The following is a 25,045-nucleotide window of genomic DNA, read 5'->3' as shown; positions in this document are numbered from 1 at the left end:
CCAGTCTACGAGACCTCAGTCAATGCAACACGTGTTCCATTGCGCCCAACCTGCGGGCCAGACGGCACTGATTTTATGACAGCGGCCGAGGGCCGGATGAAATTCGACCGCGGGCCGGATTTGGCCCCCGGGCCGGACTTTGGACATACCTGCTCTATGTGCTTCAGTGCGTCTGCGTTGTCCGATTTTTCTCTTGTTTCCCGTGCTTTTGTTGTCCTATCCAGAGATGCAAAGTGTGGTAAAATCCAGTGCCAGGGCGGCGCCAACCGGCCAGTGATCGGCACCAACGCCGTTTCCATCGAAACCAACATCCCGCTTCAAGAGGGCGGCCGCATCCTGTGTCGAGGGACGCACGTTTACCTTGGCGACGACATGCCCGATCCGGGTCTAGTTCTGGCTGGCACCAAGTGCGGGGACGGGAGGGTGAGCTATCGCAAAATGCACAGAAAAAAAATATATTTAATGCCACACCCTAGATGAAGACAATTCCACCATGTATGATTAAAACAATCACATAGTTCAGCCCTTTAGTCCGCTATCTTAATGCTAACGCTAAATAGCATGTGCGTCGCAGTGCTGTAACGACTTTAACTCATTCACTCCCAAAGACGTTTTTAAACGTCTTTTCAGACTTGGTCCAGAATTGGCCGGTACTGAATGAGTTAAGAAACAGATTGAACACAAACGTGCAGCGCAGTCTCACAGCCTTCATCCTCGGTATAGAATGACGTATTAATGCCGTACTGATGAGTCGAGACGTCTCGCTGAACAGTGTATTCATCCGTCTGTCTTACACTGCCCCCAACTGGCCACGGCAGCCACAGCTGCTGCTTGCACACACATGGAAAAGCAACACATGGGTTCCAAGCGCGGTCATTGTGTGAATGCTAAACGTGCACGTTAGCAGAGGGTTCACTCGAGTTAGCGAACCTCACCATGGTGCTTCACTCTGCGTTTCCCCCCCCTGTTGGCAGGTGTGTTTGAATCGCCAGTGTCAGAACATCAGCGTCTTCGGCGTGCACAAGTGCTCGGGAAAGTGCAACGGACGTGGGGTGAGTACAAAGTAGCGGCCGACTCAATATTTAATGGCGCCGCGGCCCGTCTTACACTCTAATTGACTCTTGAGCAAGTTATCCGTTTAATCACCGCAGCTACTTGGCTAATTAAAAACATGTTGACTTGACGTTCCAACTTCATACGCTTCTTTTTTTTTTTTGGTCTTTTGCTTGTTTGAATGTGTTCTCAGAATCGGATCAAAACAAAGTTTATCAAAAGCCGGTTGTGTCGTTAAGAGGACTTTGGTTAGCATGCATTTTGGACTTTTGCTAATTCGACGTGGCTAATTCAAGGCAGCCCTTTTTTTTTCTTCCCAACTCTTGTTAAATACAAGCTCCCCTTTTTCGTGTTTAAATGAGTTTAAAACACCCGTGGGATAAAATACAGAATATTATTCATTCATTCATTAATCTTCCGAGCCGCTTGATCCTCACTAGGGCCGCGGGGGGTGCTGGAGCCTATCCCAGCTGTCTCCGGGCAGCAGGCGGGGGACACCCTGAATCGGTTGCCAGCCAATCGCAGGGCACACAGAAACGAACAACCATTCGCACTCACACTCACACCTCGGGACAATTTAGAGCGTTCAATCAGCCTGCCACGCATATTTTTGGAATGTGGGAGGAAACCGGAGCACCCGGAGAAAACCCACCCAGGCCCGGTTGCCAGCCAATCGCAGGGCACACAGAAACGAACAACCATTCGCACTCACACTCACACCTCGGGACAATTTAGAGCGTTCAATCAGCCTGCCACGCATATTTTTGGAATGTGGGAGGAAACCGGAGCACCCGGAGAAAACCCACCCAGGCCCGGTTGCCAGCCAATCGCAGGGCACACAGAAACGAACAACCATTCGCACTCACACTCACACCTCGGGACAATTTAGAGCGTTCAATCAGCCTGCCACGCATATTTTTGGAATGTGGGAGGAAACCGGAGCACCCGGAGAAAACCCACCCAGGCCCGGTTGCCAGCCAATCGCAGGGCACACAGAAACGAACAACCATTCGCACTCACACTCACACCTAGGGGCAATTTAGAGTGTTCAATCAGCCTGCCATGCATGTTTTTGGAATGTGGGAGGAAACCGGAGCACCCGGAGAAAACCCACGCAGGCCCGGTTGCCAGCCAATCGCAGGGCACACAGAAACGAACAACCATCCGCACTCACACTCACACCTAGGGACAATTTAGAGCGTCCAATCAGCCTGCCATGCATGTTTTTGGAATGTGGGAGGAAACCGGAGCACCCGGAGAAAACCCACGCAGGCCCGGTTGCCAGCCAATCGTAGGGCACACAGAAACGAACAACCATTCGCACTCACACTCACACCTAGGGGCAATTTAGAGCGTCCAATCAGCCTGCCATGCATGTTTTTGGAATGTGGGAGGAAACCGGAGCACCCGGAGAAAACCCACGCAGGCCCGGTTGCCAGCCAATCGCAGGGCACACAGAAACGAACAACCATTCGCACTCACACTCACACCTAGGGACAATTTAGAGTGTTCAATCAGCCTGCCACGCATGTTTTTGGAATGTGGGAGGAAACCGGAGCACCCGGAGAAAACCCACGCAGGCCCGGGGAGAACATGCAAACTCCACACAGGGAGGCCGGAGCTGGAATCGAACCCGGTACCTCTGCACTGTGAAGCCGACGTGCTAACCACTGGACTATCGGGCCGCATACAGAATATTACTTCACCGTATAACATGACGGTATCATCCACTGTTCCAGGTGTGCAACAACAAGAAGAACTGCCACTGCGAAGCGCACTGGGCGCCCCCGTTTTGCGAGGGGGCCGGCTTCGGCGGAAGCATCGACAGCGGGCCGACGAGATTGGCAGGTAGCCTCTCGCGATGATTTCACTGCTGAACCACAGCTGTTATGTGTCACAACTCTTTCCTTGGCGGTTGCGCTCTGAATTTCTTGGAATAACACAACTCCCATTGGCCTCGGCGGTAAATTACACCGCGCCGTCGTCCTAAAAAAAAAAAAAAAATGACTCATTTTGAAACGATGACTCGCCCTTCACGCTCTCTGCGCATGTCCTCTGATCGTCACGTGGCCGTAGAGGTGTGTGAATTAATGCTCGTCTTGTATGTGGCGGTCAGCCGACAGCACGTTGGTCACCGTGGCCGTCCTGGTGGCTGCCAGCGGCCTGCTGCTGGCCAGCGGCCTCGTTCTCCTCAAGAGGAAGACGTTGCTGCGACTGCTCTTCACCAACAGGAAGAGCACTTTGGAGAAGCTCAGGTCAGCCCACAAAAAATCACACGCAAGACAGCTTCCCGATCATGGTACTGAAGTGCGCAGCCTTCGCTTTGGTGTTGCGCTCTGTTTTCTCAGTGCCCTTAGTCTCCTCTTGTATAATATTAGACTCTTTACACAGAGGACACACCTCAATTTTGTTTTGTTATTGGCATGTCAGTCCAAGCATGGCAACATAGTTGAAGCAAAATTATTTTAATATTAATAATTCATTCATTCATTCATTCATCTTCCGAACCGCTTGATCCTCACTAGGGTCTCGGGGGATGCTGGAGCCGATCCCAGCTGTCTCCGGGCAGTAGGCGGGGGACACCCTGAATCGGTTGCCAGCCAATCACAGGGCACACAGAGACGAACAACCATTCGCACTCACACTGACACCTAGGGACAATTTAGAGTGTTCAATCAGCCTTCCATGCATATTTTCGGAATGTGGGAGGAAACCGGAGCACCCGGAGAAAACCCACGCAGGCCCGGTTGCCAGCCAATCGCAGGGCACACAGAGACGAACAACCATCCATGCTCACACTCACACCTAGGGACAATTTAGAGTGTTCAATCAGCCTGCCACGCATGTTTTTGGAATGTGGGAGGAAACCGGAGCACCCGGAGAAAACCCACGCAGACCCGGGGAGAACATGCAAACTCCACACAGGGAGGCCGGAGCTGGAATCGAACCCGGTACCTCTGCACTGTGAAGCCAACGTGCTAACCACTGGACTACCGGGCCGCAATATTAAGAATTATATTATTATAATATTATAATAATAGTATTAATATTATTTATTTATTTTAAGAATGTTGTTTGTAAAGGAGCCATTAAGCAAAAATAAAAAGCTCACCTTTATTACCTACTGTAGCTTTTTAAAAAATTGCATTTCCCATAATAGAGGTGCACTGACATCTTAGAACCGGCGGCCCGGTAGTCCAGTGGTTAGCACGTGGGCTTCACAGTGCAGAGGTACCGGGTTCGATTCCAGCTCCGGCCTCCCTGTGTGGAGTTTGCATGTTCTCCCCGGGCCTGCGTGGGTTTTCTCCGGGTGCTCCGGTTTCCTCCCACATTCCAAAAATATGCGTGGCAGGCTGATTGAACACTCTAAATTGTCCCTAGGTGTGAGTGTGAGTGCGAATGGTTGTTCGTCTATGTGTGCCCTGCGATTGGCTGGCAACCGATTCAGGGTGTCCCCCGCCTACTGCCCGGAGACGGCTGGGATGGGCTCCAGCACCCCCCGCGACCCTAGTGAGGATCGAGCGGTACGGAAGATGAATGAATGAATGAATGACATCTTAGAAAGTATTCTGGTGACCTTTTCATGACCTTTTGCAGATCCATCGAGGCCAAGAGGCCCACCAGCCCAGCCAGGACACAGTTCACGTGCAGATCATTACCACAGCGTAAACCTCCCCCCAAACCCTGCGGACTGGGAGCCAGCATCTACAAGGTGAGTCTTTTATTGATTTATTTTTGGCAGATCCATTTTGGGAATGTGCGCGTCCTGTCATCAATTCAGCCTCCCCTAAAAAGGAAATATGAATGAAGTTGACAGAGACGCATTCCGTTGAGATGAGCTTCGAAAAAGGGTTCTTAATAGCAAGTCGGCAGAGGTGATGAATGTTGGCAGCAGACAATGAAAACACGTTTTGATCATGACACGCAGAATTTAGTACAGACCGCACATATGTTAGCAACTTTTTCTGAACGTCACCTCTAATGTTGTAAACTTTTATGACGTTCACACAAGTGGATTTGTATGTTCTCCGCTTTATGATGTCATCGCAGATCACATGATTTGTGAAGACAAGCATAAGATGAGGGCGGAGGGTGAAAATGAGATGTTTGGTTTGGAGGATAGGGAAGGCTTGATGTCATCTGCGAAGCAATTAAAATGAAAACCGAATTTACACGAAATGGCAGAGGGTGAAGGGGACATTGATAACAAAGAGCAAGGACCCCAGGAGAGAGCTCTGAGGAATACCTCTGGGAAATCCAGAGCTGTCAATTTTGAGGGACATCAGCTGCCTGCAGTCTGGTTTCTGCGTCTGCTTGAAGAAAACAATTATTCATTCTTGCTTCGGATCCACAGCGATTTCAATCCCAAAGTGCAGAAGAATCAGGATCCGTAGTTTTAAAAGGTGGCGGGTTAAACACAAAACTGAAACATGTTGTCAAATGTCAGTGTGGAAATGAGTTGTGCGGTTTGTACGGTTAGTAGACCTTGGTGTCATCCGCAAAGGAATTAAAGTGCGAATTAATTTTATGGAAAATGAAACCCAGAGTTTTGGGGGCGTTGCCAATGAAGACCAGGGTACCCAGGACAGAGCCCTGGGGAAGAACCTGTCGCGAGTGGGGAAGTTCATCTTCATTCATTCATTCATCTTCCGAGCCGCTTGATCCTCACTAGGGTCGCGGGGGGTGCTGGAGCCTATCCCAGCTGTCTCCGGGCAGTAGGCGGGGGACACCCTGAATCGGTTGCCAGCCAATCACAGGGCACAGACACAGACAGAGACGAACAACCATCCACGCTGACACTCACACCTAGGGACAATTTAGAGCAGGGGTGTCCAAACTTTTTGCCAAGGGGGCCAGATTTTATGTGGTAAAATGTCGGGGGGGCCGACCTTGGCTGACATTCTTTACATTGAACAACAATATTGTTCAACAAATTTTAGTAAGCCAGTCTGTTTCACATTTCCATTTTTATTTTAATTTCAACAATCTTAAGAATTTCTTTTGGTTCATTTGAAACAGGAATTTGAAATATGACATATCAGTCAATATAAACACGGAGTGATGTCTTGTTAACTCGTGAGTGATGCCCTCTAGTGTCTAAATGCTATTACTCATTTAGTGAATGCTATTACTCATTTAGCCACTAGAGGGAAGCAGTACTCTATGAAACATCACTCGCCAGTCTACGAGACCTCAGTCAATGCAACACGTGTTCCATTGCACCCAACCTGCGGGCCAGACGGCACTGATTTTATGACGGGGGCCGAGGGCCGGATGAAATTCGACCGCGGGCCGGATTTGGCCCGCGGGCCGGACTTTGGACATGCCTGATTTAGAGTGTTCAATCAGCCTGCCACGCATGTTTTTGGAATGTGGGAGGAAACCGGAGCACCCGGAGAAAACCCACGCAGGCCCGGGGAGAACATGCAAACTCCACACAGGGAGGCCGTAGCTGGAATCGAACCCAGTACCTCTGCACTGTGAAGCCGACATGCTAACCACTGGACTACCGGGCCGCCCGAGTGGGGAAGTGTCGGATGTAAAAGACTTTCGCTGTCTGCCGCAATCTGGTTTCATCGGCAGTTAATCATCGGTACTTTCGATTTCCACCAATTTCCACCCCAAAAACACCAAATCGTATCTCTACGATCAAAATATGACGCATCAATCACAAAACTGATAGTGTTTTTTTTTTTCCCACCCAGCCATCCCTGCTGAGTGCCGAGCCTCTGCTCCCACCGCACAAGTTCCACTCGCACAGCCTGCGCCGCCTGCCGCTCTACCAGCCGCTGCACATCAGCCAGCCCATGCCCGTGTCACTCAGCGTGGGCCAGCCCACGCTGCCTCGTCTGCCGACCCGACACAGGATGCCCCCGGCTGAACGCGCCGCCAATGCTCTGTCGCCGCCCGCCGTGCCGCCTTTCCTAAGTCTGCCCCGCCAGCCCGCATCCTACCAACTGGGCCAGGTATGTCGACAACATGTGAGCACAGAGATGATGGCTGACGATGAGTTCCCAAGATGCAGATGGGCTAAATGGTCATATAAGCCAGATGAAAGGCTGTCTGCCTCCTAAAAAGGCCGCCCTGTTTTGGCAAAACAAGGCGCCAGTAGCGGAGTGGTCAGGTTCTAATCAAGCGGAGAGACGCCGTGTCACACAGCGGATAAGAGATTCAATCAAAAGGGCGGCGGGTGCGAGCCGAGCGGCAACCCTCGAAGGAAAATGTGTTTAGCCGCTTACCGTGAGACGTGACGCCGCCTCTGTCACTGCTAATATCCGTGATTGGGAAAGGCTTCTTTGAAGGCCAATCACGTCCGTGCAGAACATTCGTTGGCTTTCCAGCAAAGTTCTGTCAGTGTTGTTGCGTCAACTCTGAAATGACGAGAGAGAAAAAAAAAAAAAATTCTGGACTTTAGATCCGGAGAGCTCAAATCGCCGATCCACAGTGAAATGAAACGATTGCCATTTAGCCTGTTTCAACCTCCTAGAACCCCCCCCCCCCACCCCCCCAAAAAAACCCCACAAAGTCACTCATTAATATGATCCATCCATCCATTTTCTGAACCGCTTTATCCTCACAAGGATGGGGGAGGGGGGGTATTGGAGTGGAGCCTATCCCAGCTGTCTCCGGGCAGGAAGAGGTGCACAGTCATAACGGCCCTCCAAGGGAAACTGTAACTAAAATCTTTTAAAAGAATCATAATAATAATGACATAGAATGTAAAGAAATTCACCAGAGGTTTTTTTTTTGGTTTGATTTTTTGGGGTGGTGGTGTGGCGGTTGCCGCATTTTTACTTCAATTCAATTGATGCGGTTGCGCTTCCCGTCTTGGCCACGTGGAGGCAGTATAATCCAGTCATCGTAGACACACCGCAAGAAGAGTTTCACAACTGACTGTGGAAACTGCATTTTTCTGCCTCTGCATCAACACAAATCTCTGAACTGCTTGGTCAACCGCAGGACTTGGACAAGCCCAGTCCTCCGCAGAAGCCGCTTCCCGCCGACCCGCTGGGCCGAAGAAGCGCTCGCCTGGGTCACGGCGCCTCCGTGTTGGGCCTACACGTCCCCGGGAGAGGACCGCTGCCCGTCCCCATTCCCACTGTGCCCAAACCACCATCCGCGATCCCCTTCCCCACCAGGTTGGTCCGAACGTCATCATCCAATGTCGAGTTCATGTGTGTTTATCGTTTCACTGCTTCTTTAACTCGCCTATTCAAGTCCCGTCATCATGACTAACATTAAAAACGTGTTGTTTTTTTTTGTTTTTTTTTTTGTTTTGTTTTGTTTTCAGACCCGCACCAGTGTTGCCCTACAGACCACCAAAGAGCCCCAAAAACTGCTGAGCCATCTCCCAGGTGGAGCGAGTCTCTCTCTTTCTTTTATTTTGCACTAATTCATCACGGAGGCTCAGCTGGACTGGTCACTGCGCCTACAATGGACGCCCTGTGTGTCAAAAGAGCGGCGGAATAGTTGTGTGTGTGTGTGTGTGTGTGTGAGACACTTTTTGGGACATTTGGAAGCAAAAAAAAAAAAAAAAAAACGACGACTCTGACTGATTGGTCGGTGGTGCTCTCCCACTTAAAGGTGCTCTATCTTGTCCTCGCTCAGGTACCAATGGACTATTTATTTTATTTGTCGCTCTCTTCCGCGCTAGGAAGATTGGACGCTTATGTAGGAGGCGTTTTATACATTTAGAAAGCAAAATGTGTGTGTTTTATAACCGTAGGTGCAAGGACAAAAAAAAAGGACCCACGCACTTTGTCCTCCTTCAATGTGCAAAATCTAGTGTGTGTAAATTCAGACAAAAATGAAGAATTTGTGAACGAAGACATTTGAAATTTTTCACCACGCGTGATGCTGCTGAAGTAAACGGATACATACTGACAATAATTTTCTAATTTACAGCCAAGCGCGGTGATCATGTGATCCACATTTTTAATGTATTTATTTTTTCTCCATATGCGTGTCCGGCAAAATTTTTCTCACCATAGCATCGCGTTTTGGATTTTTTTGGTTGTGTTTCTTCCTCGACCTCAATTTGACTTTTTCCAATAGTGTACAGTGTTGCGTGCGAGTAGAAAAACATACGGCGCGCAATTCTGGTTCATATTTTTGTTATTTTTTACATCCCAAGTGTGTGTTTTATTTACATAAAGGCTACAAAAGCCATTCAAGGGCCACTGCATATGTGTATGGCTTCTGTTTTTGTCATTTTGGAGTCTCTCTCGCTCTCTCTCTCTGCCCCCTCCCCCCCTCCCTCCCTCCAGTCCCAGGAACATGAGCATTCGGTACCACACTGCCACCTTCTGCAAAAGGCAAGTGATTACAAATCTCATCCCACACAACACTTTTGACCAGGCCTCATATTGGACCAAATCAAAATCACCAAACGTGGACGTTGAAAAATCCCCTTTGCTGTATTATTTTAACGCATCGCGAGCAATTACAGGGGATGACATGACACTGAATGCCATTTCTATTGCTTTGTTTCAAACATGCAAACATGTACATCGTTAAATCTACACGCAAAAAAATATATATAGTCTCCAAAAATTCAACAAAAAAAAGAGGGGGAAATAATCACAATAATCACATTCCAAAAAGTTTATTTCTATATCACAGCAAACATGCCCAATATTGAAACATTTTTACATAATTGCACTGTTTTGGTTTTAAGAAAGCAACATGAAAAAAAAAAAAGATTACCCAGCGCCAACAGAAGCTCTGGATATCAAAAATAATAAAAATCAATATTGATTGAGCACAGACAGCACTGTCGTGCCGACAGTCACGCTGACGTCATGCATGTAATGATCTGAAAGCGGGATGCCCGCAAAAATCACACCCTCACTGGGTCTCGTATGAAAGGCAAAAGGCTCTCCTTATGGCTCGCATCACCGAAAGTCGCTTGGATGATATGTGCCACTCTTTGTCATGTCGTTTCTGTGCAGTGGTGCCTTGAGATACGAGTGACTCTGTGAATTCAACTCGACGCGCTTCAAAACAAGCAGCAGTTAGACAAATAGTGAACAATTCATCAAAAAAGGAGGCCTCCAGCAATTTTGTGCCACGCTCAGTGGAAATTTATCGTCAAACTTTACACAAAGGGAATAACGCTCTGGTGTATTTAAAAATGGCTTGAAGGCTGCCTAAAGAAAGGCACCACTAGCTTCATGCTAATGCTCACTCGCATCGACGTTGGGCTGCTTTCACACCTTAAGCAACAGATCGAACAGAAACGGTTCAACAACATGTATGCAGACAGTATTACAGTACTCGCTATATAGTCTTTATCCTCTGCGTAGAATGACTCATATTAGTGCTGTACTGATGAGGTCAGAGGAGCTTTGGTGTGTTGTTATAAATCCCTGCTGCAAATTTGAATTTTCACCCGAAAGCTGAATATCCCTAAAAATGTGTGAGTATCGGACAACTTGAAACACAAATCGAGCATCTTCCAAAATGTGCAAGTAGTTTTTCAGTCCGCAATATCTAAAGAAGGCGTCGTCACGATAGCACGTTAGCGTCGTAGCCGTCGGCGTTGGGCGTAAGCTGCTGCAGAAGTTCGGCGTACAGGCCGACGCGGGCGAGCAGAGGCGTGTTCTTGTCGCAGCGCAGCAGCTTGGAGTAAACGTTCCTGTAACTCTGCAGCAGCTCTTCGTCCTTTTTGCTGCACGTCAATAAAATTGTGAGGGTCTCGGCGTGTCAACCGAGGGATGCAAAACTAGTTTTGTTTTTCAGTGAGGGAGGGTGGGGGGGGGGTTCTCACCTGGGTTTGCGTTTAGTTTTAGTCATGAGTTTGATGAGCTGAAGGAGCAGATCGGAGAAGCGCGACTCAAACAGAGCGGTCAGCTTGGTCACTTCCTGGAGGTTCAGTCCTGGCGCAGGGCAACCCGAAGATCCCGGAAGAGCTGCGTGGCTTCCCTGCACATCGCGGAAGAGACAAGAGAGGTGAGTGCTTCAGCACCGCAGCACCACCTGGTGGACATATTATGCAAAATGGGCTGATGACAAATACGGCGGTACCGAATTATCCTTTCATTCATTCATCTTCCTAACCGCTTGATCCTCACTAGGGTCGCGGGGGTTGCTGGAGCCTATCCCAGCCGTCTCCGGGCAGTAGGCGGGGGACACCCTGAATCGGTTGCCAGCCAATCGCAGGGCACACAGAGACGAACAACCATTCACACTCACACTCACACCTAGGGACAATTTTTAGAGTGTTCAATCAGCCTGCCATGCATATTTTTGGAATGTGGGAGGAAACCGGAGCACCCGGAGAAAACCCATGCAGGCCCGGTTGCCAGCCAATCGCAGGGCACACAGAAACGAACAACCATCCGCACTCACACTCACACCTAGGTACAATTTAGAGCGTCCAATCAGCCTGCCATGCATGTTTTTGGAATGTGGGAGGAAACCGGAGCACCCGGTGAAAACCCACGCAGGCCCGGGGAGAACATGCAAACTCCACACAGGGAGGCCGGAGCTGGAATCGAACGCGGTACCTCTGCACTGTGAAGCCGACGTGCTAACCACTGGGCTACCGGGCCGCCCTACCGAATTATCCATTTAAATAAATTAATCTGTTCCGCCCCCCCCCCCCCCAAAAAAAACAACCCAATTTGGGAGTGGGGGTTATTTTAATGTTTTGGTAAATAGCATGTATTTTAAAAAAGATGTATAAAATCCTTGTTATGATTCCTGCTGATGACATCCAAAGAGTTAATGTTATGCCGCAGGCCGGCCGTGTTAAATCTTTTTAGTAGAATTTGCGATTAGACCGCAACCCGGGTGGGTCTTGCTCCACAACCTCAGTCTGCTCTTCAAGCAGTTCTTTGTGAATCATCTGGAAGGCGCAGCGAGTCTCCGCCATGATCTCCAAAGCGGCCGTCAGGCTCTTCTGCTTGGCCGTGCTGCTGTTCTGAGCTGCGGGGCGAGACACAAAAACGCACAGCAGCGGCGGCGTTAAATATAAAGCGCCAAGACCCAAGTAGCGAGACTCGTAGATTGACGGGGAACGCACCCGCCATGGTAAACTCGGCAAAGGCCACCCTCTCCAGTAAGGCCCGGAGCAGCTCGCACGGCGCATCTTTGAGGCTGAGGAACAAATACACGGCCTTGCTGTAGTGGAGCTCGGCCAGGCTGCGGTGGTGCTTCCTCAAGCGCTCGTCGCCCACCTAGATGGACGTTAAAAAAAAATCTTGTCACTTATTCTTTGAATTTTGGGAATTTAATCCCATGGGGTTAGGGGGGCGGGGTCAATAATGGCAAAAAATAATAATAATTAAAAAGTGATGGTGTGCTGGCAAGCGCGATAGAAAAATGGCTGGCTGGACATGATTGGTTCAACGCAATTTTTGTCGATAGCGCCAAGATTTAGTCGAGGGAAGCCATCGCCGGTGTGTTCCCACCTGATTCCGGAAGCAGCTGTGGTACATGGAGGCCAGGCGGTGGTGGATGGTTGCCGCTCTGTACTGGTACAGCAGCTGGCGGGCGGACTCGGTGTGCACGTCGCAGTACTTGAGCGATTTCATCATGGCCTCAGTCACCTCTCGCTCAATCTAAAAAAAAAAAAAAAATTTTTTTTTTTAGAAAAGACGTGTGATTGATATGGGCGGCCCGGTAGTCCAGTGGTTAGCACGTCTGCTTCACAGTGCAGAGGTACCGGGTTCGATTCCAGCTCCGGCCTCCCTGTGTGGAGTTTGCATGTTCTCCCCAGGCCTGCGTGGGTTTTCTCCGGGTGCTCCGGTTTCCTCCCACATTCCAAAAACATGCGTGGCAGGCTGATTGGACGCTCTAAATTGTCCCTAGGTGTGAATGTGAGCGTGGATGGTTGTTCGTTTCTGTGTGCCCTGTGATTGGCTGGCAACCGGGCCTGCGTGGGTTTTCTCCGGGTGCTCCGGTTTCCTCCCACATTCCAAAAACATGCATGGCAGGCTGATTGGACGCTCTAAATTGTCCCTAGGTGTGAATGTGAGCGTGGATGGTTGTTCGTTTCTGTGTGCCCTGTGATTGGCTGGCAACCGGGCCTGTGTGGGTTTTCTCCGGGTGCTCCGGTTTCCTCCCACATTCCAAAAACATGCATGGCAGGCTGATTGAACACTCTAAATTGTCCCTAGGTGTGAGTGTGAGTGCGAATGGTTGTTCGTTTCTGTGTGCCCTGTGATTGGCTGGCAACCGGGCCTGTGTGGGTTTTCTCCGGGTGCTCCGGTTTCCTCCCACATTCCAAAAAATATGCATGGCAGGCTGATTGAACACTCTAAATTGTCCCTAGGTGTGAGTGTGAGTGCGAATGGTTGTTCGTCTCTGTGTGCCCTGCGATTGGCTGGCAACCGATTCAGGGTGTCCCCCGCCTACTGCCCGAAGACAGCTGGGATAGGCTCCAGCACCCCCCGCGACCCTAGTGAGGATCAAGCGGCTCGGAAGATGAATGAATGAATGAATGAATGAATGTGATTGATATCAGTTGACGGTTTGGAATCCAAAGTGACCAAGTGAGGTGATAACCTGTTCCGGAGCCTTCCTGGAGAGAGGCGCGTAGTCCTGCAGAAGTGTGGCCAGTGTGAAATATGTCGTGGACAGCTCCCAGTTCACGCTGTCCCAAATTGGCTGGTGGTTCTCACGGCATGTCAATGACCTCATGGCGCGCAAGTAGTAGTCGATGGCCTGGTTATTTTGCCAAAAGACAGGAAAAGTGCCAAATATCAGTACGGCTGCGTCGGATTTTTGCGATTGTGACCTTGAGCGTGACCTTGTGGTAGTAGAGCGCCTCCTCCGGGGAGAACTCCCCTCTGCTGTCGTCCACGGAGACGGTCGAGTGGGCCTGGGCGCAGATCCTCATCAGCTTGCCCGTGTTGCACAGCAGCAGCGCTTTGTTGGTGTTGTCCCCGATGGCCTCAAAGTCCTTCATGCCCTTCTCGAAAAAGGCGAAGCTCTTTTTCCACATTTCTTGCTCAGCGGCGGACACCGAGGTCTTAACTGCCCCCCGCACCCAAAAAAAACCGAAGTCAGGGCGGATTGCTGGCGAGAAACACCCGACGTCGGCGTTTTTTTGGTTTGCAGGGTCTCACCCTGCTCCGTCTGCATGGCCGCCGCCTGGTTCATGTAGTAGACGCCCATCTCGTTGCGGATGTTCCCCAGCCGCTTCAGCGCCTGAGCCAGCTGATCCGACGCCTCCTCCTTCAAGGCGTGCGAGACGAGCAGCTCGTAGGCGGCCTCGTAGCACTTGCTGCTCACAAACAGCTGGTACTCGAGGTCGGTGGCCAGGTCGGTTGCCATGTTGAACGCTGAGTGTTCAAATTGGAAGTACTGAACACTGACTAGTCGCAGTTTAAGATTCACAAATGAGTCACACCCGCAAGCCCCGCCTCTTAAAGGCACACGCTTATCGGTACATCTAATTTGGGCTGAAAATGGGTCCTCGAGTAATTCGAGCACCTCGGTTCGATAAAATGCTTGCGGGAATTCACCCCCCCCCCCCCCCCCCCGAGTACCCGCTTACTTACACTGTCAGGAAAAAGAAGTCAAGCTAACCGCTGCTATGCATAGTTTAAATTTAAGTATGAAATGTTGATCACCTAAAAATGAAAACTACTCTGCCATTTATCATAAAGTGGAAATGTGTTCGGTCGATATTTATAATTTAGACTTGTTCAATAACACTTTTTGTCAGACCTATACCAGTAGGAGTACTCACTCGTGAGTACTCACCAGGTACCGATAGCGTTGCTAGTTTTGATATATATAATTTTGATTTATATAATTATAAAATATATAATAATTCATTCATTCATTCATCTTCCGAGCCGCTTGATCCTCACTAGGGTCGCGGGGGTGCTGGAGCCTATCCCAGCTGTCTTCGGGCAGTAGGCGGGGGACACCCTGAATCGGTTGCCAGCCAATCACAGGGCACACAGAGACGAACAACCATTCACGCCAACACTCACACCGAGGGATAATTTTGAGTGATCAATCAGCCTGCCATGCATGTTTTTGGAATGTGGGAGGAAACCGGAGCACCCGGAGAAAACCCACGCAGGCCCGGTTGCCAGCCAATCGCAGGGCACACAGAAACGAACAACCATTCACACTCACACCTAGGGACAATTTAGAGCGTCCAATCAGCCTGCCATGCATGTTTTTTTTGGAATGTGGGAGGAAACCGGAGCACCCGGAGAAAACCCACGCAGGCCCGGGGAGAACCTGAATCAGTTGCCAGCCAATCGCAGGGCACAAGGAAACGAACAACCATTCGCACTCACACTCACACCTAGGGATAATTTAGAGTGTTCAATCAGCCTGCCATGCATGTTTTTGGAATGTGGGAGGAAACCGGAGCACCCGGAGAAAACCCACGCAGGCCCGGGGAGAACCTGAATCAGTTGCCAGCCAATCGCAGGGCACAAGGAAACGAACAACCATTCGCACTCACACTCACACCTAGGGATAATTTAGAGTGTTCAATCAGCCTGCCATGCATGTTTTTGGAATGTGGGAGGAAACCGGAGCACCCGGAGAAAACCCACGCAGGCCCAGGGAGAACATGCAAACTCCACACAGGGAGGCCGGAGCTGGAATCGAACCCGCTACCTCTGCACTGTGAAGCCGACGTGCTAACCACTGGACTACCGGGCCGCCTTATATAATAATTGATTTATAGTTAATTTCAATTAACAACTGGAGACATAATGGTGAACTCATGTATCACACGGCTTGTATCGGCATCCTTAACGAATACCGAGACCTTAAAACAAGGCCAGTATCGGCACGATACCGACACCTGGTATCAGATGCTTGCCCATAGCTAGTTTGAACGATTAATACCGCCAATTCTAAACATTTTGTAGGGGCCCTCAGTCACCAAGACTTTATTGTACTGGTCTGGGAACACATTGGATTGTGCCGGCGTCCACTGACCCTGGCAGCTGCTCTCCCGATGTAGGTTGTGTAAGATCTCCTGGTCCTCTTTGGTCTGGTAGCCGTACTCCTCCTGGTACGCGGCTCTGTTGTTGGAATTCTGGGCCAACATCAGCTGGATGTCGCCGCACAGCGAGAGGCAGTGGCTGTGGAAAAGGAGCGCCTGCGGGTGGAGCGCGCCTCCGATAGCGCAATAGGCATCTGCGAGGGGAGGGGACACGGCGACGTGATGGACCAGTCCTTTTCTGGACTTTGCTTTCGGCGAGCTTACCGTAGCTTTGCAGGGACAGCTTGATGTAGCGCAAGGCTCGGCCGTATTTCAGCAGGTTGGTGGCGGCGTCGGACAGCACGTAGTACGCCTTGGAGGCCTTGAGGAAGAGCTGAAGTTTCATCTGGTGCTGCCAGGTGCCGGGAATCATGCCCGAGCGCGTGGGATGCTTTTGGTCCGCCTGCGAATGCCCCACTGAGAAGGACCACGTGAGAGGGTAAGAAGCCAAAAAGTTTCCACTGTCTTGCTAGTATCATGCGCGAGCAGATGGTGACCTCTTTCGAGGAAAGGAGAGACGCCTTTTTCCGCTGCGCTTCCGTCTTCGTACTTGAGAGGGATGGGCGTGTTGGGGTCCACGGCCGGGAGCTCGCTCTCCTTCTTGATGCTGCTATCGACGGCCTTCAGACCCTGTGCGGTGTTATGCGGCCATTGCGATCAAACCGTCAGACCAAGATTGCAATTTTTCCTCAAATACTGCCCGTGGGGCATTTATTGACATTTTGCTCAAGTATATTTTATGCTAAAAATATGAGATTTGGTCCCAAGGTAAACGCAGCAAACACTTTTGTGTGCTTTTGAAGGTTTGGAGTTTTTTTTTTTTTTAAATAAACAAATACAAAGTCACGTTTACCACCCCGACCCCCCCCCCCCCCAAAAAAACTCCGTTAAATTTAATGAGAATTTTTTAAGTGGGTGAAAAAAAAACAACCTTACAATGACTTTTCCAGTACATATCGCTGCAAATTTTTTTCTGTGTAAAATTAATTATATTTTTAAATAATTAAATATTAAGCTAAAGTAGGTAAAATAATTAATATTTTACCCTCAACTTTTACTCGATTTAGACTGTGGCCAGTTTATTTATTTATTGGGTTAAACGTACTCTTCCAAATTGACTGTGTACTAAGCGTTGGATTTTTATCTTCTTTTTGATACAAAAACAAATTCAAATAAAATTCAATTAAATTGTAACACTTTCCCGATTTAACATTTTTTGATTACATTTAATCCTTTTTTTTTTTTTAGTTTAGTGTATTTAATGTTTTTTTTTTAACTTTTTCAAAATCCGCAGGAACTCTTATTTGCAACAATGGATGGGGAAAAAAAATCCTATTTAGAAACGGAACAAAAATCTGTTCATTTGTTGGTGAAAATGAATGGACTGTGCTTTAACTGCATCGGCACTGTGTCGAATTTCTTTTAAAGGGATGGCAATGGCGAGTGATGAAAAAAGCGGAAAGGGGTGTGGCCTGGACGGGGCGACCAATCACAACAAGTAAGACATCATACACGTCCAATCGCAGGGTTGTTTACAATCGGAAGATGGAAAGACTGATCGGGAGAGCTCGTGAAAACTCGACGATAAGGTACCTGACCCCCCCCTAAAATTTTCTCAAATGATTTAGACGATTCACAAAAATGATCAATTTAAGAAATAAAACGGCGGATTTACGCATATCCGCGGAAAATTGCCATCCCTGCTTTTAGGCATCCTGCCTTGTTAAAAACTTTCAATATCCCGCGGACTTGCCTTCAGCACATAGTTGAGGACATGTCTGCATCGCTCCTCTTTGTCTTGTGAGATGGGGAAAGCGCCACCCGGCTGCAGCGACAGACAAAAAAAAAAAAAAACGTAACATATTTAACGCACAGGTGACGAAATAGCAAAATGAAAAAAATAAAAAATACACTGACTCGGATCAGCTGAGTGGATTTGTATTTCTCCGGGACCGACAGTTCTCCGACAGAGCGGATGACCGCCACGGCTTTACTGGCGTCCTGCATGCGGCCGTGATTGTCCGAGCTACTGTCGTCGCTCTCGTCGTCTTCCTCTTCGCGGTCATCGTTACTGTAGCTGTCCTCTGAGCCGCAGGCCCGGTAAGATTCGCCTCCGTCGTCGTCCTCCTCCTGAGGTTCATCGAGTTGGAAAAGCTCGGACAGCATGTAGTGGGCCGAGGCGATGATCTGTGTGGGTGGGGGGGAAGGTGAGATTGGGACCGGTTTGTGGAGTTGTTCTCTTTGTTTTATGTTTAGTTCGACAGTAATGGTTGTCAAACTAAACATAAAACAAAGAGAAGTACACATTGAGTGTTTAACACAACCACATAGCTTTTAGCTTATTTATTCTGTTTCGCTTCATTCTAGAAAATAATGCTCAAAGCCATGCATGGACTAACAAAAAAATAAATAAAAATTTTAAACATTTGGAAGAAAGCTCCACACAGGGAGGCCGGCGCTGGAATCGAACCCGGTACCTCTGCACTGTGAAGCCGACGTGCTAACCACTGGACCACCGGGCCGCCCTTGTTCTCCCCGGGCCTGCGTGGGTTTTCTCCGGGTGCTCCAGTTTCCTCCCACATTCCAAAAACATGCTTATTGAACACTCTAAATTGTCCCTAGGTGTGAGTGTGAGTGCGAATGGTTGTTCGTCTCTGTGTGCCCTGCGATTGGCTGGCAACCAATTCAGGGTGTCCCCCGCCTACTGCCCGGAGACAGCTGGGATAGGCTCTAGTACCCCCCGCGACCCTAGTGAGGATCAAGCGGTTAGGAAGATGAATGAATGAATGAATGAATGAATGAATGAATGAATGAATGAATGGAAGAAAGCTTACTGTCTTAAAGTCGGTATTATACTGCCCCCAAGTGGCCAAGACGAACACGTACAAAAAGGATCAACGTTTGCTGAAGTCAAACAAAAAATGTGGCAAAAAGGGTTTCACGCATTATCTCAAATTTAATATCGCCATTTATTTCTGTTTTATAAAGGGCAGTATTAAGAATGAACGATACTTACGTTAAAAAAACAAAAAAAAATGTTTTTTGGGGGGAAAATAGTGTTTTTTTGGGAGGGGCTAATGTGATTTTAATAAACAAAAAAAAAACACTTGTAAAAAAAAAAAAAAAACATCAAAGAATTTACACCAAAAAAAAGTCTTTCTGTTTCTGCAAAGTGTAATTATTGTACTTGGTGTTGTATTTGTGTAACTTTAAAGGGCATGAGTGAGTGATGTCAAGAGCTGGAGTTGTTGTTGTTGTGAGTTCCACTTTTTTCATCGCTAGCCATTGCCATCCCTGTTGTCCATGCTTGAGTTTTGCTCTACAGCAGCTCCTTGCAAGTGTTCTAATGACGACAACCATGGCTCTCCTTGCCCAAATAAGAGGGCATTGACATACTTTAATTGCACCCCCCCCCCCCCCCCACTTCACTCAAATGTCTGCCTATCTAAAGTTGAAAGTACCACTGCGTCGTGACGCAAAAGAAACTCACCTGGGGGTGCCTGTCCTGGTCCAGAAGTTTGATGCAGTTTAAAAGCAAAGTTCGGATCGTGCCGTAGTGCTTTCTGTTTTCTCGGGCCTTGAGCATCAGGTTGCATGCCACCCTGAAGCGCAAAGCAAAACCAAGTCAGGGCAGGTTTTTTTTTTTTTTTGGTACCAAATAAAGACATTTTCCTACTTATAAAGCAACACAGCCACGGGAAGCGTGAAGGGATTGTGGCTCTTCTCCTCTTCGGCCTCCTCGCACAGTGTTGTCAGATCGTAAAGCTTGACGATGTCGCTCCCGCTCGCTAACGATGGGGCACAGGCGATTATTTAGAAACATGGCCGCGCATTTCAAATATTTAATTCCCTCCCGCCTCCGCTACCTTTGAAAAGCCAGTAGGTGTGACCCTCTTTGGTGCAGTTGGACTTGAGGAAAGAAAGGATATTCTGAGCGATGTCTTTCACCACCCTGGTGGAAAAAGTCGAGTTTTCCAGATGGGGGATGTCTTCCGTCTTTATCATCTCGTATTTCTGTGAAACGCAGATTGAAATGGAACAACGGCCGGCCGACAAAAGGGGTCGCAAATTCAGATGCTTACCTGAACGATACCGTTGACGTGAAAGCACATGACCAGCTCGGGGACGTTACACATCAGATTGTCCAGCCAGTAGTCGATACCGGTAAGGATATTGATGGGTTTGTTGTTGTCCCTGGGTGGGGGGAAAAAAAAAGTCTTAACACGCTCTTTTGTCAAAATACCGCCGGTGCTGCTTTTTAACCAACAATTCTATCCCTAAAAATTCCAACCTGAGTTTGAGGCTGACAGCCGGGTAGCGCCCGCCTCCGAAAATCGGCATGTTGGAGCCAACCAACATATGAATATCCTCAAAGGTCCACATGATATTTCTCACAAAGTCATTCCTTAAACCCTATCGAGTACCAAAAAAAAATAAAAATAGGCGTTCAACCGTGAAGTGCAATCGCGTCCGCCCGGACCGAAAGAACTGACCTGACTGTTTTCGCCTTCGTTAAAGAGCGCTGGCAGGTTTTGCTCTTGGGGCGCCGACGTCACCTGGCCTATAGCGAATTTCCTATCCATGGGGACGCGTTCCTAAAACATTTGAGAAGTCACAAATTCATTTTGGAATATGGTGATGGATACTTTCCAGACCCCCCCCCCCCCATAGCTGACAAAACCAAGAGACCGTATGAAAAAAATACAATAAAACAAGGCCCAACCGATACGGAATTTTTAAAATGTTTTATCAGGCCGATGCCAATTCCAATATCTCGCAGAGCAAAATTCTGATGAACAATTAATCAGACAGAAAATATATAACAAGCAATAGATCTACACGGGCGGCCCGGTAGTCCAGTGGTTAGCACGTCGGCTTCACAGTGCAGAGGTACCGGGTTCGATTCCAGCTCCGGCCTCCCTGTGTGGAGTTTGCATGTTCTCCCCGGGTCTGCGTGGGTTTTCTCCGGGTGCTCAGGTTTCCTCCCACATTGCAAAAATATGCGTGGCAGGCTGATTGAACACTCTAAATTGTCCCTAGGTGTGAGTGTGAGTGCGAATGGTTGTTCGTTTCCTTGTGCCCTGCGATTGGCTGGCAACTGATTCAGGTTCTCCCCGGGCCTGCGTGGGTTTTCTCCGGGTACTCCGTTTTCCTCCCACATTTAAAAAAAAACATGCATGGCAGGCTGATTGGACGCTCTAAATTGTCCCTAGTTGTGAGTGTGAGTGCGAATGGTTGTTCGTTTCTGTGTGCCCTGCGATTGGCTGGCAACCGGGCCTGCGTGGGTTTTCTCCGGGTGCTCCGGTTTCCTCCCACATTCCAAAAACATGCATGGCAGGCTGATTGGACGCTCTAAATTGTACCTAGGTGTGAGTGTGAGTGCGGATGGTTGTTCGTTTCTGTGTGCCCTGCGATTGGCTGGCAACCGGGCCTGCATGGGTTTTCTCCGGGTGCTCCGGTTTCCTCCCACATTCCAAAAATATGCGTGGCAGGCTGATTGAACACTCTAAAAATTGTCCCTAGGTGTGAGTGTGAGCATGGATGGTTGTTCGTCTATGTGTGCCCTGCGATTGCCTGGCAACCGATTCAGGGTGTCCCCCGCCTACTGCCCGGCCGGAGACGGCTGGGATGGGCTCCAGCACCCCCCGCGACCCTAGTGAGGATCAAGCGGTACGGAAGATGAATGAATGAATAGATCTACAAAAAAATATTTTTTGCTCTTGTTTTTGGGTCTTATTTTGCAATGTGTTAATGTCTAAAAAAAACTGTCTTAAAAAATAGCATAAATCAGCAAAAAAATTGACCAATTTCTTTCACACACAAAAAAAATAATAATTTCACCATGTCTAACGTCAAATTATTGCTTTGCTGACCTCTCATGGCATCTTCAAGCAAAGGAACTACGTCAAGGTGAATAAAGGATATCTTATCTTATCTTATCTTATCTGAAAAGCTTCATGTGGTGCTCTACCCTCATCCTGAGGCATCCGTTCCTTGTGGATTCCCCCCCACCCCTCCCGCCGCAATGTGATTGAGCGATGTCAAATGATCAACGGACCTGTTTACAAGCGGCCGACTCTCCCGCGTCGGAGCTGGTGAAAGCGGTGGGCCATGACGAGCCGAACTCCCGCCCGCCGCACTCCTCGTCGTCGTTCAGGTTCTCCGCCACCGGCTCGGCGGCGCAGTCGCCGTTAATACTGCAAGAAAACGTTTTGACGATTAAGACGAACCGCTCAGTGACATGAAAACTCAAGCCTGATTGTTTGGAGTCATTTGACAAACTCGCCTGTAGTAGAGGAACTTGGACAGGATGGCTTTCTGATACCAATGCTCTTTGCTCTTCTTTTTTCTTTGCCACTTCTGATCCATCAACCGCTGGTAAAAGTCCTTCAACCACGTCCAATCGCCCGTCTACAACGCAGACCAACATTTTTTTTTTCCCCCCAGGCTTTTTTTCTTTCATGCCATTCCACAGGTGGCAGGACGGCAAACGGCAGGACCTGCGAGGATCTCATGAAGAGCTCTTGGATGTCCAGCTCATCCAAGAGGAGGGTGCGACCCACGCGGTGGACGGCCATGCTGACGTGTGATTTACTGTAGGGGATTTTCAACAGCTTCTTGATGTTCTGTCGGGGCGGGGGGGACGCTTTGCATTAACGGCGTGTTTACAGAGACGCTTAAGTCAAGGTGCGGCCTGTACCACGGACCTCTGAATCTGACACGACGTCGACGTCATCCCCGATGCAGTCGATAAAGTCATACGCCATTCCAAAACTGTCCCAAAAAAAAAAAAAAAGCATTTGAGGCATCAAATCTCACCCTGAAGTGTCACAAGAAGTGGGCACACGGGTGAATTATGCACTGACTGCCATCTAGTGGAAAAGACATTTAACTGTTCTGACCATCGGTCATCCATCCATCCATCCATCCATTTTCGGAGCCGCTTAATCCTCACTAGGGTCGCGGGGGGTGCTGGAGCCTATCCCAGCCGTCTTCGGGCAGTAGGCGGGGGACACCCTGGATCAGTTGCCAGCCAATCGCAGGGCACACAGAGACGAACAACCATTCGCACTCACACCCACACCTAGGGACAATTTAGAGTGTTCAATCAGCCTGCCACGCATGTTTTTGGAATGTGGGAGGAAACCGGAGCACCCGGAGAAAACCCACGCAGGCCCGGGGAGAACATGCAAACTCCACACATGGAGGCCGGAGCTGGAATCGAACCCGGTACCTCTGCACTGTGAAGCGGTCATTGAACATGAAATTCATTCATTCATTTTCCGAGCCGCTTGATCCTCACTAGGGTCGCGGGGGGGTGCTGGAGCCTATCCCAGCTGTCTTCGGGCAGTAGGCGGGGGACACCCTAAATCGGTTGCCAGCCAATCGCAGGGCACACAGAAACGAACAACCATACCTAGGGACAATTTAGAGTGTTCAATCAGCCTGCCACGCATGTTTTTGGAATGTGGGAGGAAACCGGAGCACCCGGAGAAAACCCACGCAGGCCCGGGGAGAACATGCAAACTCCACACAGGGAGGCCGGAGCTGGAATCGAACCCGGTACCTCTGCACTGTGAAGCCGGCGTGCTAACCACTGGACTACCGGGCCGCCCTTGAACATGAAATTGTAGTACATAAATAATTATATGGGAGATCAATTTTGACTGGTTCAAGTTTCTCTATCCCACCACAGAATGACATCAGCCACCTTGAAAACGGCTTGCCCTTGCTGCTGGAGCCCAACACGGTGGTGCCTAGCTGGGCGTTCTCTCTCAGCCAGTTGGCAGGGGGCAGCTTGAGGTCGGTCTTCTCCTGCAACAGGGCATACGTGCTGGCAGGTGGGGCGGCGCAGTACTTGACCACAGCACAGCTCTTGATTTGACTGCTGCTACTTCCCGAGCATATCGCCGAGTCCTTCACAAACAACAAAGCAAGTGCGTGTTAACCCAAACAAAATCAAACACACATGATGTTGGGACCTCAATGTATCCCACAATGCAACAGCAGACTGTCACGGTGTATCTTGAAAAGTATTGAACGACCGATGGTTACAAGAAGAGCAATAAATAGATTGTACAATATAGTGCAGTGCCCCGTCCTCTGTGTCTTGAACCGAACTGTCTGCTACCGTTCATAAAATACACATCAGATCACAAAACATATGGACAGAAAGTGCTTGTATCAGTTTTCGAAAAATCAATCGTCTCAATGATACGATATTTACAGTCTTTGTTCAATATGTATTACCGAATGTCCAAATCTGACGTTAATCCTGTAATAATGAGACAACCAACATGTAATAAACGACGGACGCAAGTATTGCTCGAAAACTAGTTTTTATTTGAATTTTGAGTGATCCCATGGTCACGCTATACAATACTACAGTGAGTGAATGATTTCCAACACAGTATATACAGCAAATGTTCTACTTACATGCTTGTTGTTGTCTCCTGTGGAGATGATGTTTTCTTCCTGGGCATGATCCCCAGGCTCTGTGTACCCATCTGACGAGCTCATACTGGACAAGCCACAAAAACTAGACGAGCTTTTCCATGGAGCTGCCAAACACACTTAAATCATCAATGGAGCTAAAGTTGACGTCTACTAGCTTAGCATGCTACAATCTCGTCCACAGCCACTGGAGATCGGACACGTTAAGAATGCGGGGGACACGACCACGGGATTCGGGTTAACGCTGAAGGAAACTATTTCGTTTCATGTTGTCAAACTCGCCACATTATGAACAAATGAGTTTCTCCTCCTCCCCCTAAGCAACCAGTTGGCGTAGCGTCTCCTGACGACACACGACTTCCGCTTTTTCCAAAAAAATGATTTCGTTTACCAAAATATTCGTATGAAATGAAATACAAGCATTGAAAATTACGAAAAATACAATAACACCAAAGGAAATTTTATTTTATGTTAATTTAAATACAGATAAAATTGTTAAACTCGAGAACGTGAACCCGGAAGCACTTGCTCGGCCCTGGTTCTAGAAGAGTTGAGAAGATTCTTGTTTCTGGA

The 25,045-nt window shown here is 48.8% G+C and overlaps 2 protein-coding genes across 2 annotated transcripts in view; one reads left to right on the top strand and one right to left on the bottom strand.

Annotated features, from left to right (window-relative positions):
* adam12b (ADAM metallopeptidase domain 12b) overlaps positions 1–9,238 on the top strand; it is a 60,126-nt gene extending 50,888 nt beyond the window's left edge. The window contains exons 16-23 of the mRNA XM_052080826.1: positions 225–423; positions 975–1,052; positions 2,793–2,901; positions 3,170–3,308; positions 4,651–4,765; positions 6,759–7,019; positions 8,014–8,192; positions 8,345–9,238. Coding sequence (XP_051936786.1) covers positions 225–423; positions 975–1,052; positions 2,793–2,901; positions 3,170–3,308; positions 4,651–4,765; positions 6,759–7,019; positions 8,014–8,192; positions 8,345–8,396 — 1,132 coding nt within the window. The 3' untranslated portion in view covers positions 8,397–9,238. The remainder of the gene's footprint in view (positions 1–224; positions 424–974; positions 1,053–2,792; positions 2,902–3,169; positions 3,309–4,650; positions 4,766–6,758; positions 7,020–8,013; positions 8,193–8,344) is intronic.
* A 404-nt stretch (positions 9,239–9,642) lies between these two features.
* On the bottom strand, positions 9,643–24,839 carry edrf1 (erythroid differentiation regulatory factor 1). Its single transcript, XM_052080813.1, has 25 exons — positions 24,455–24,839; positions 23,730–23,935; positions 22,726–22,792; positions 22,519–22,644; positions 22,305–22,429; positions 22,077–22,215; positions 20,512–20,613; positions 20,310–20,431; positions 20,101–20,212; positions 19,885–20,032; positions 19,695–19,806; positions 19,509–19,620; positions 17,936–18,205; positions 17,772–17,843; positions 16,516–16,648; positions 16,244–16,435; positions 15,973–16,173; positions 14,127–14,342; positions 13,808–14,034; positions 13,564–13,722; positions 12,468–12,617; positions 12,080–12,233; positions 11,867–11,982; positions 10,823–10,977; positions 9,643–10,723 (listed from the first exon to the last, which is right to left on the bottom strand). The coding sequence occupies exons 1-25, from the start codon at positions 24,536–24,538 to the stop codon at positions 10,561–10,563; spliced, it is 3,663 nt and encodes a 1,220-aa protein (XP_051936773.1). The 5' UTR covers positions 24,539–24,839; the 3' UTR covers positions 9,643–10,560.
* Positions 24,840–25,045: the final 206 nt, after the last annotated feature.

This window comes from Hippocampus zosterae, chromosome 11 (assembly GCF_025434085.1).
Source record: "Hippocampus zosterae strain Florida chromosome 11, ASM2543408v3, whole genome shotgun sequence".
Taxonomy (NCBI): Eukaryota; Metazoa; Chordata; class Actinopteri; order Syngnathiformes; family Syngnathidae; genus Hippocampus; species Hippocampus zosterae.
The sequence above is the reverse complement of the archived record's forward strand: the minus strand, read 5'-3'. Positions and strand labels throughout refer to the sequence as shown.

Excerpts from the sequence above, each read along its gene's own strand:
- edrf1 (XM_052080813.1), bottom strand. The coding sequence starts at position 24,538 with ATGAGCTCGTCAGATGGGTACACAGAGCCTGGGGATCATGCCCAGGAA. Across the intron at positions 20,614-22,076 it reads AGTCGGCCGCTTGTAAACAG|GAACGCGTCCCCATGGATAG; the intron begins GTCCGTTGATCA and ends CAAATGTTTTAG. Across the intron at positions 20,213-20,309 it reads GCTGTCAGCCTCAAACTCAG|GGACAACAACAAACCCATCA; the intron begins GTTGGAATTTTT and ends CCCCCCACCCAG.